The following is an 11150-nucleotide window of genomic DNA, read 5'->3' as shown; positions in this document are numbered from 1 at the left end:
GGACAGCTTCTGTATTCAAGTTTATTTCAGGTTCATGAGGAATTTCATCGCAGACAAGAGCTGGAATAAGGATGTATCTGGAGACAACGAGGTACAGTTTAACAAAGTAGTTTATCTCGATGATGCTGGCTGGAGATGTTTGGATGGTAGAGGTTGTCTCCGGGTGTGTGTGTGTGTGTGTGTGTGTGTGTGTGTGTGTGTGTGTGTGTGTGTGTGTGTGTGTGTGTCTCAGGACAGACATGCCAGCAGAGCAGCCAGCCAGTGTCCCAGTGCTGAGAACTTCACCCACAATAACAGTTCATACATGTTGAGTTTCCAAAGGTTGAGACACTCTGCCAGTGTGATCTGGAGACGCCTCCTCCTGGACCCGGCCTTACTCCTCTTGTGCCTGTCAGCCAGACAAGGAAAGGGTCAAAGGTCAGGCACAATTCCACTGAAAAGTCAAATATACGTATACAGCAAATAGGGTATTATATATATATATATATATATATATATATATATATATATAAAAATCCACAATTTTTTTTGTACTGGGTCTTCCTCGGGTACTTAGTCTTCCTCTGGTACTGGATCTTCCTCTGGTACTTAGTCTTCCTCTGGTACTGGATCTTCCTCTGGTACTGGATCTTCCTCTGGTACTTAGTCTTCCTCTGGACCGAATCAGCTGCGTAAATGAACCTTCCACCTTGTACTTTTTCCTGTACTAATTCTGTTTCTGGGATTGTGCCCACATGGTTGAATGGACTTATTACAAGCCGTTTTGATAAAAGCATCAGCTAAATAAATGTAAGGCCACTATCCCGTCTAAAGGTCATTTTCGTACAGTCTTTAGACTGAAGTAGTTAAGCCACATAATAATCCCCATGATGATCACGTATTTGGAGATATTCAGAAGACACTGAGCTCCATGTGTGACGGGGGCCAGTTCTGACTGCTGACAGCAAATGAACACAATGCGAGTTGTAGAAAACAGAGCAATGCTGCAGTTGAGCTGTGGCAACCTGCAGGATCCCCTGGTGCCTGTATTATATTACCAGCCACGGCACTACAGTTGGTTAATATTTTATGAGCTTATTCAGACGGGCTCCACCACTGTCAGCAGTGAGTCCAGAGTCCTTCAGCTGAGAGCTGAAGTGACAGCACACAGTTCCCCTCTCTCCCAACCCAGAGTGGCACATTTCAATTCCTCTTCCAAAGCCACTTACTTGTCAGCTTAGTTTGTCTTTAGTTCTTGTCATTAGTTCATGATGTCCAACTTCAGCCCTGTGATTTGACCTGCTGCTCTGTTGGCTAACCCAACAATTTTATATTTTAATCAGTCATTATATTATAATATACATATATAACAGATACATCTTTTCTGTCTCACCCACATTGCTCATCAGTACATATGTGGTACGTTGGATGTTTTCATCTGGACAATGTTATTTATATAATCGAAAGATTAGGGGACCCCAAATAGATCCTTGGGGAACTCCTATTTTGAAGACAACAGGATCATGAACAACATGACACCCAACAAACTGAATGTGGTCTGTCAAATAAACCAACTGGCCACATTACAACCAATACCAGCCTTCACCAGGATGTTAATCGATGTTAATTGATTGATTGTTAATCAATGTGATGATCTACTGGGTTTAGTCAATGGAATGCAATTCAGAGCAAGACAGACTATCACATGAAGAAAAATGTTCCTGACCTGGCCACGGCTCGTATGCAGCAGCGGGACATGTTGATGAAGGATGAGGAGGACGCTCTGGTCTGTAAGGTTGTCTCAATGCCCCTCAGCAGGTCGTTGGTCTTCAGCAGCAGCAGCATCTGCCGGGGCACTCGGTTCAACAACTCACTGATCTGGGGCAGGTAGAGAGCAGCACCGTTCCTTATCTCAACGTCCTGCCGAGGGAGACAGACAGCCAGTTAGAAGCCCTGAATCCCTGAATCCCTTTCTGGGTGCAAAATGGTGATTGTTGTTAGTTGTCATGGTGACAACACACGCCAGTGGGTCTGTAAAGTGAAGTTACAGTAGATGTAGACAGGTGGGGACAGATGGAGACAGGTGGAGACAGATAGAGACAGGTGGAGACAGATTGAGACAGGTGGAGACAGATGGAGACAGATGGAGACAACTAAACGACTTGGTTATATTTAGTTTAAACCCATACAGTTTGGATTGAAATTACTGTCAAATTGGAACAAGAAAACATAACAGAACTACTTGGTTCTAATGGGACACTAACATCAGTCTCCAGGGTGAAAGTCCTGTGTTTTTAGACACCCAGACCCCCCCCCCCCCCCCAGGTGGACTTCCACCGACTCCTTGAAACTAATTCTTGATACGTCAAGAGTAAATGTAATCCATTTGAATATAATAATGTTTTGGAGGCCAGGCTGTGGTTCAGGTCCTAATAACATAAATGAGACACAATTACCTGTTTTAGTCCTTCAACATAATGAGCCAAAGCAGAAGGGTTGTAGCACAAATCCCTCCTCCCTTACTCTCTCCGGTAACTTCCCAGCTCTCTGTCTTCTTTATTTACGTACAATATCAGAACCAATAGGCAAAGACATAAACCAACAACATAACATCCCCGCAGCCAAATAACAGGGAGCCTCCGCTCTGGAGGGCTCTGCCGAGTCCTGCTGAGTCCTGCTTGGGGAATAACAATTAGTAGCAATTATAGGAGGTTGGTTAGCGGCCTCACAGCTGTCAGCAGGACAGAGAGACGGCGGCAGTCTCTCATTTGCATCTGAAAGCTTCAATAAGGACATATTGTATTGTGAGTGGTGCGATAATGGGCCGTGCAAAAGGCAAAGGGAATGCAGTTGGGGGGGGGGGGGGGGGGGTTCTTTCTCCCCAGTGTATTAGAGAGTCTGCTGGATGATTTCATACAGCAGCCAGTAAACATTATAAAATGGTGGCAGCGACAGGGGGGACAAATGTGAAAATCTGATCTGCTATCAGCTCAGCCATTTTCACTCTGCAGAGGAGGCAAACACGACTGTTCTCAGGCCAGTAGATGAAGTACGCTGACCTAATAGACACATGGACTACTTGGGGGTCACATCAGAGGTTTAAAGCATTTAAATCGGTTCCTTCTCCCTAAACCTTCCACAGCATCCAATCAAAGGTATTCTGAATTACGTTTCAAGGGTTATTTTGTGGCAGATTACATTACATTTGCTCCTGACGTATTACAGATTAGCTCCAATGAATCTGTGGAAGTCCATGTAGGGGAGGAGGTCTGGAAGGTGGCTCACCAGGAGAGATAGAGGAGTCGTCCTCCCTTCACAATATTGGTGGTTTAAACCACAATGTGTACGTGAGAATGTGTGTGGATGAGTATTAGATCCTGATGGGCAGAGCAGGGTATGGATGTGTGAATGGTTGAATGTTGACATAAATTGCTTTGAGGGCTCAAAGACCAATAAGCTGCTGTATAAATGCAGGACCTTTTTATTTTAAGACGTCGTCCCGACTGACGGCAAAGCAAACAATACTTCCAACAACATGAATAACTTGAGAATCATGCTGAACAACACGGAAAAGGAACATCTGTATCCGTGAACTGGAATCAGGAGATTTTGTAAGTAGTTGACGACCTGCCTTGAGTCTGTTGTATTTCCACACTTTTCGCCCACATTCAACATGCTGAGTCGACCGAAAAACCTGAAACTCTTCAGAGCAGAGAGGATTTATTGTCGAGGCAGTTTAACAGTCGTATCAAGTGTTGCTATCATAAGGCAGCTGCTTATTTGATGATTACTAGTGTACTTGGTAAAAGTAGCACTACAAATCTGCATTTAATTACCTTAAATGAGATGTTGGCTGACAGGAAGTGTCCATGCTTGATTCCTTTTTCACTCCTTTCCATATTAATTGGCGGTAAGCCACAGAGCCTTCTGGAAAATCTGTGTTTCCAGATGTAATTATGACTCAGATGTTGACAGGAAGTTGGACATCAGTAATGACAGTAACTGTGCTGCAGAGTTATACTTCTAAACAGTTGCTAATTAATTCTAGTCTCTCGTTTCTTATCAGTTTAGCTATGACCAATGAAAGTCAACACCAGCTGTTTCACATTTAAAGCTCATCAAAAAGGGGAGGAGTTACACCCTGAGAGCTGCTGTAACCATGCTTTTATTGCATAATGTTACATTGGTACAGGTGAATATGACGTGTTGAGGAGCAGATCGGGAACGTGTGATGAAATATACTAGACTTGTCGAGACACATGTGATGAAATATACTTGACTTGTCGAGACACAAACTGGTTATATTTGTCACAAATGACTGTTTTCAATGTTTAGTAGACAAACATTGATTAAAGATAAATGTCCGTGCTCGTGCAGAAAGCCACAGCTCTAAAAGCACTCAACTTGCTTAGTGCATGCGACGCATTAACACTAATGGAACGCATCGTCGGGACTTAAAGCCGATGCATGAGAGGAGAAGACAAAGACAAAGCTGAGTCTCCGAACGGAGTCTTAACTGCAGAGTGCTGCACAATCAACAAGTGTGTTCAAGCAGAGGAGTCTCTCTAATGGGCTGTGTGTGTGTGTGTGTGTGTGTGGACTAGATTGATGGAGAGCTTTCATCTCAGCTAAAGTGGGAGTCGGAGGAATAAGAGGAGGGAGAGGACGTCTTCCTTACACACTTTCTCACAGCAGCTTGAAGAAGTCAGGACATTTTAATCAGGACTTTCACTCTCGTGGATTTAAATTGGATGTTACATCTCTGCCGGCAACAATATATTTTTTTGTCATATTCTGACAATATTAAGCTACAAAACCAACATTAGCTTTAGACAACAAAACCAACGTTAGCTTTAGGCGACAAAACCAACGTTAGCTTTAGACGATAAAACCAACGTTAGCTTTAGACGACAAAACCAACATTAGCTTTAGGCGACAAAACCAACGTTAGCTTTAGACGATAAAACCAACTTTAGTTTTAGACAATAAACCAACGTTAGCTTTAGACAACAAAACCAACGTTAGGTTTAGACAACAAAACCAACGTTTGCTTTAGACGACAAAACCAACGTTAGCTTTAGACGACAAAACCAACGTTAGCTTTAGACGATAAAACCAACTTTAGTTTTAGACAATAAACCAACGTTAGCTTTAGACAACAAAACCAACGTTAGGTTTAGACAACAAAACCAACGTTAGCTTTAGACGACAAAACCAACGTTAGCTTTAGACGATAAAACCAACTTTAGTTTTAGACAATAAACCAACGTTGGCTTTAGACAACAAAACCAACGTACACTTTAGACAATAAAACCAACGTTAGCTTTAGACGACAAAACCAACGTTAGCTTTAGACGACAAAACCAACATTAGGTTAAGACAACAAAACCAACGTTAGGTTTAGACGACAAAACCAACGTTAGCTTTAGACAACAAAACCAATATTAGGTTTAGACAACAAAACCAACGTTAGGTTTAGACAACAAAACCAACGTTAGCTTTAGACGACAAAACCAACGTTAGCTTTAGACGATAAAACCAACTTTAGTTTTAGACAATAAACCAACGTTAGCTTTAGACAACAAAACCAACGTACACTTTAGACAATAAAACCAACGTTAGCTTTAGACGACAAAACCAACTTCAGCTTTAGAGGACAAAACCAACGTTAGCTTTAGAGGTAAACAAAACCAACGTTAGCTTTAGACAACAAAAGCAACGTTAGCTTGAGACAACAAAACCAACGTTAGCTTTAGACAACAAAACCAACGTTATCTTTAGACAACAAAACCAACGTTAGCTTTAGACAACAAAACCAACGTTATCTTTAGACAACAAAACCAGCGTTAGCTTTAGACGACAAAACCAGCGTTAGCTTTAGACAACAAAACCAACGTTAGCTTTAGAGGACAAAACCAACGTTAGCTTTAGAGGACAAAACCAACGTTAGCTTTAGAGGACAAAACTAACGTTAGGTTTAGGTTGATTGAATTTCATGACGTTACGAGCTGCCATGATACTGGGCTGGAATATGCACACACAATATTTTAATACATAGACGAACACTGTGACAATTTTAAATTATGACGCCAATGAATCAAAGACTAAAGAACAACAGAGGACGATGTCATCATGAAACATGCTGATCCCACGTTTAGTGACTTCAGCTATAGCCTCAGTAGTTATGAATACATGAATGTATGAATGAGTGGATGAAGAATCGCTACATCACCAGTGTGTTGAGTGTTTGATGCTTTACTGTGTAGTTTACTGGGTTCAACAAGGGAATAATATTAATACCTTTTTATTGGTATTTCTGTCTTTATCATCCTCAAATATCTGGAGTTCACTTTTAGTAACAGCAGCAGAGACCCAGAGTTCTTCATGTTCCGGCTTGGAGTGGCTCGTCTGTGAGGGGGAGGCCCTCTGCAGCAGACTGGAGTGGACCACTTTGGCCAACTTCAACATGTTGCATAAGGGAGCTATAAATAAGGTCTCCATGGCAGATGGCATCATGGGAACTCTGTTGGTACTGGGACGCCAGTTTGATCCCAGTGGATTCTAAAACAATCTAATACAGACAACCGCTCATTTATTTAAATTTTATGTGTGTGTGTGTGTGTGTGTGTGTGTGTGTGTGTGTGTGTGTGTGTGTGTGTGTGTGTGTGTGTGTGTGTGTGTGTCCTACAGTACCTCGGAGTGTGTGACGGGTCTAGTACTGATCCCGGCGTTGATGGCGGTCCAGGATCTGGCGGTGAGCACGCAGGCAAACAGCGGGTACAGGTCTCCAGCTCCCAGTCTGAGGCTGTAACGCTTCACCCCCGACATGTCTCCTCCAATCAGAGCCTGCCACAGCCGACAGTAGTCCAGCCGGAAGTCTGGCTGCAGGACCTGGACCAGACGAGGTGCGTGAGGACCACGTCTACTTCGTTCATCAGAGCTCTCCATATATGTTTTATTAAAGCTTAGATAAAATGTATACTCCTCCAGACTGATGTGGTCTTTATACTTAAGTATATTTAGTATTTAAGTCAGATCATCATCATATACAATCCATATACTATCATCACAATATAAACCAACTATATGTGTGAGTGTGTGTGTGTGTGTGTGTGAGTGTGTATACATGAGCAGTGGATTAATATTTGACTCCAAAATGACAGCTGAAATCAGAAGTCATTAAGCATAAATTGGGGACATTATGGTCCGAGAGAAGTGTGCGTGTGTTTGTGTCAAAGATGAAGGAGTTGCATATTCATGACCAAATTCTCTTCATGAATACAGGAACAAGCAGTAAACAAACACATGTCAGCCTGTGGGTGTAAGAGCAAGTGTGCGTGCGCGCGTGTGTGTGTGTGTGTGTGTGTGTGTGTGGAACATGAGCGTGCACTTATGCTCTTGTATGATTACGTGTTTGTGCACAAATCCTAACAGCATAGTGCACTCTGCTAAGAACAACATCAAATGAGTTGTTTATCAAAAAGCTTTTATCCTGCTGGATCTCTAATCAGACTGTGTGTGTGTGTGTGTGGCTTCCATGTTTTTAAAGGCATCTTGACCGTGTGTTTGCTGCTGTCCTCACGTCTTCCAGCAGCAGGAAAACATCGACTGATTTCAGAAGACACACTGTTTTCTGGGAGGTTTCTGACCTGATAAAGGCCGTGATCCAGCAGGACGATCCGGGTCTTCTTGGTCTGGGGACACTTTTGGACCAAGACGTTGCCTGGATGCGGGTCACAGTGGACGAAGCCATGGACGAAGATCATCTCACTGTACATCTTACCCAGGTTCTCTGAGATCTGTTGGGGACGTGACAGGAGACAACATTGACATATTTCTACTTGTGCAAATCAAGAACCCCCCCGATGGAACCAGACCCTCCTCTTACTGGGGGAAGGAGGCATACAGGTAATGCTTAGTTTCTATATACACAGCTGCAGGCATTACCTCGTTCACATTGATGCCGTGTTCCTTCATGTAGTCCCGGTCGTTGACCTCCCCACCCTCAACGAAGTCCATGGTCAGGATCCTCTTTGTGGACAGATCCCAGTGGATCATGGGAACCTGTAGAGAGGGAGCGATGGAGGAGGACGAGGAGGAGGAGGAGGAGGAGCAGGAGGAGGAGACCAAGGCGTTAACATGTGTAGGTGTCCACAGGTCTGCTTTAGCTTCTAGGTATCAGTTCTCTTTCAGATATGCCTCCATGCTGTGAGATTGAGATCAAACCCATTACCTTCTCACTATATAATACTATAATATATGTATAAAATAATGTTGGTCTCATATATATTAAGTATGTGACCTTTAATTGATTTTACGGGTTGAAAAGGATTCACAAGTTACCTAAATCTTCTCTAATTAAATAATAAATTACTTGAATGTCTGATAGCTTCATATTATAATCAAGAAAATCTATTTCAATACGGCAACAAAACTGTGACGTTTGTGAGGTATGAGTAATTCCTTATGTAACTGCAGGTTTTTTGGCTCCTGAGTCTCCTGATTGGCTGGATATGAAAATCCTGGTGCACATGTAGGACTTTAGAGATCCTGCTCAGCATCTGTACGAGGTTTTGAAAACACTTGATGTGGATTTGTGAAGTTCATTGCTGACTGTTTACTGTAATCAACCAATCCGATCCACACAGCACTGATGTCTTTAAGGGAACTTTGCATTAAATTAACAAAGGAGCTAGAAAATCGAATGTCATTCAGTCCTACAAAATGCTCACACATCTTATTTTCCCCAGGTACAGAGCAGCAGTTATAAACCGTCAAAATCTTTTAAATGATTACGTCAATTCTAGACAACCACTCCAGCAAACTGTAATCTGCATTTGCTTTAAATTATTTCTCATTCTGCCAGGTTTTACGTCTCTGTCACATACCTACTTATGCAATTGAAAAACGCAGAATAAAAAGAAGAAAATTACAGAAAAGGAGACAAAACCAGAGAAGTTTTAGCTCCGTGGCTTTGAAGATCGAACAAAGAACGGCAGCTAGAAGTCTAATTCACATTCAGCAGCGCTAATAAAAGTTCTCAAACAGACATATTAAGGAAAGAACACCAGGAAATTAAATGATAATGGACAAGAAGTCCAGCTCTGTATAGTAAAGTAAGATGATGTGAGGGCAGCACAGAGGAAGCTGAGGCCTCTATTAAAGTGAAACAGACCGTCTGTACTTATTCTATTGTATGTTTGCTAGTATGTGGCTTGTTTATCAAAGTGTGTACCTTCAGGAAGGGGAAGTGGGCCAGCATGGTCGCCACCTTCTCAGCGTTGTGGCCTTCGTTGAGGAAGTCCAGCTCCAGCGGCATGTTCTTCTTGGCCTCCTCCACCAACCACATGAAGGCGAAGTCTGGGAACAGCCAATGGACCGCCTTCAACATCACCTTCAAACACAAACCACAACCAGTCTCACTCTCAACAACCAGTCTCACTCTCAACTGCATGAAACAGTGAAGTCCCGCCATGGATCGTCAGGATTATGCAGGTCCTCGCTGGACTTCATTACTGTTGGCTAGGTAACTAGGCAGCTAGGTAACTAGGCAGCTAGTTAGCTAGGTAACTAAACAGCTAGTTAGCTAGTTGGCTAGGTATCAACTTAGCTAAGTAACTAGTTAGCTAAGTTGGCTTGCTAGCAACTTAGCTAAGTAGCAACTTAGTGAGTTAGCTAAGTAACGGGGCAGCTAGTTAGCTAGGTAATTAGATGGCTCGGTAGCAACTTAGCTAAGTAGCAACTTAGTGAGTTAGCTAAGTAACGAGGCAGCTAGTTAGCTAGGTAACTAGTCGGCTAGGTAGCGAGTTAGCTAGGTAACAAGGCAGCTATTAAGCTAGTTGGCTGGGTATCAACTTAGCTAACTAGCAAGTTAGCTAGGTAACTAGGCAGCTAGTTGGCTAGGTAGCAAGTTATCTAGGTAAAGGGGCAGCTAGTAAGCTAGTTGGCTAGGTATCAACTTAGCTAACTAGCAATGTAGCTAAGTAACTAGGCAGCTAGTTAGCTAAGCTGGCTCGGTAGCAACTTAGCTAAGTAGCAACTTAGCGAGTTAGCAAAGTAATGAGGCAGCTAGTTAGCTACTTGGCTAGTTAGCTAGGTAACACATTAGCTAGGTATCGTGTCCTTCTCCAGGGAGGTGGACTTCTTTTTCTGTTTCTTTCTTTTTGCTGTGCCGGTGGAGGAGGCACATTTGTGATTTTTGGACTATATAAATGAACTTGAATTGAATTAAAATCTACGTGATCTCTGACCATCGAGGGTCAGAACCCACATGGACCGGTTGATCAGGTTTATCTCATGTGGGGCTTCCTCTCACGGTCTCGCCGGATCGGCGTGGGACCGGTTGTGCTGATGTGTGATGTCTTCTTCACTTAGTTCTAAGTAGTTTAACAGACACAGACTCACCTCCATCATTGCTATGTCCCTGGAGCTCTGTCTCTGGACTTTAGGGTGTTGGATCTTGATGGCCACTGTCCTCCCATCATGCAGCACTCCCTTGTGGACCTGGGCTAGAGAGGCTGCACCTCGAGGCTTCTCCTCAAAGGAGATAAATAACTGTGACAGCTGCAGGAGGGAGACAGGGATGCAGAAAGCAGATGGGAGTGAACGGGGTGTGGAGTCGGGAGTGTGATCATCAATCTTATCATCTCCATTTACAAAGTTATTATTAGACAGCGTAGAGCCCAGGGAGGCTGCATCATTTACAGGACTCCTGGTTATAAATGTGATTCATTCTCTCCCAGGTATGGATTTGTTGTGTCCCGGTAATAACACACCAACTCAGCCGAAACCAGGTGGACTGATTGATATGCAACGATGTAGCGATGATGGTTGTATTAGGCTTGTGTGTGAGACTCCAACATGAATATGAACTGTTGCTACTGATACTACAGAAGCTCCTCATTAGGTCTGGTGGTCCTCATAGTCCTGGACCCTGAACATCACATGGCAGTTGTAATGTTTCCAGTCAGGATGATTTCTATTGGTCCTCCTGCAGTTTGAGCATTTCCCCCCGCCAGGATGGAGATGTGTGATCACCATGTCAGCTTGTTTGTGATGCTCCATCCATGTGAACAGGCTTCTGTGTCTTCACCTCCTTTCTTCTCAAATCAACATGGAGCTGATTGAACACAGAGACACTCAGGTTTGATGAAGGTGCCTTTTGATTTCCT

General features: G+C 43.2%; 1 protein-coding gene across 1 annotated transcript in view; it reads right to left on the bottom strand.

Annotated features, from left to right (window-relative positions):
* adck1 (aarF domain containing kinase 1) overlaps nt 1-11150 on the bottom strand; it is a 29556-nt gene that overhangs the window by 463 nt on the left and 17943 nt on the right. Inside the window, exons 5-11 of the mRNA XM_084013843.1 lie at nt 10384-10542; nt 9215-9373; nt 7927-8043; nt 7629-7778; nt 6673-6870; nt 1706-1899; nt 1-388 (exon numbers count right to left, since the gene is read on the bottom strand). The exon at nt 1-388 is cut by the window's left edge and continues 463 nt beyond it. Coding sequence (XP_083869969.1) covers nt 229-388; nt 1706-1899; nt 6673-6870; nt 7629-7778; nt 7927-8043; nt 9215-9373; nt 10384-10542 — 1137 coding nt within the window. The 3' untranslated portion in view covers nt 1-228. The remainder of the gene's footprint in view (nt 389-1705; nt 1900-6672; nt 6871-7628; nt 7779-7926; nt 8044-9214; nt 9374-10383; nt 10543-11150) is intronic.

This window comes from Eutrigla gurnardus (assembly GCF_963514095.1).
Source record: "Eutrigla gurnardus genome assembly, chromosome: 7".
Classification (NCBI taxonomy): Eukaryota; Metazoa; Chordata; class Actinopteri; order Perciformes; family Triglidae; genus Eutrigla; species Eutrigla gurnardus.
Note: the sequence above shows the minus strand (reverse complement) of the source record. Positions and strands in the feature narration are given on the sequence as shown.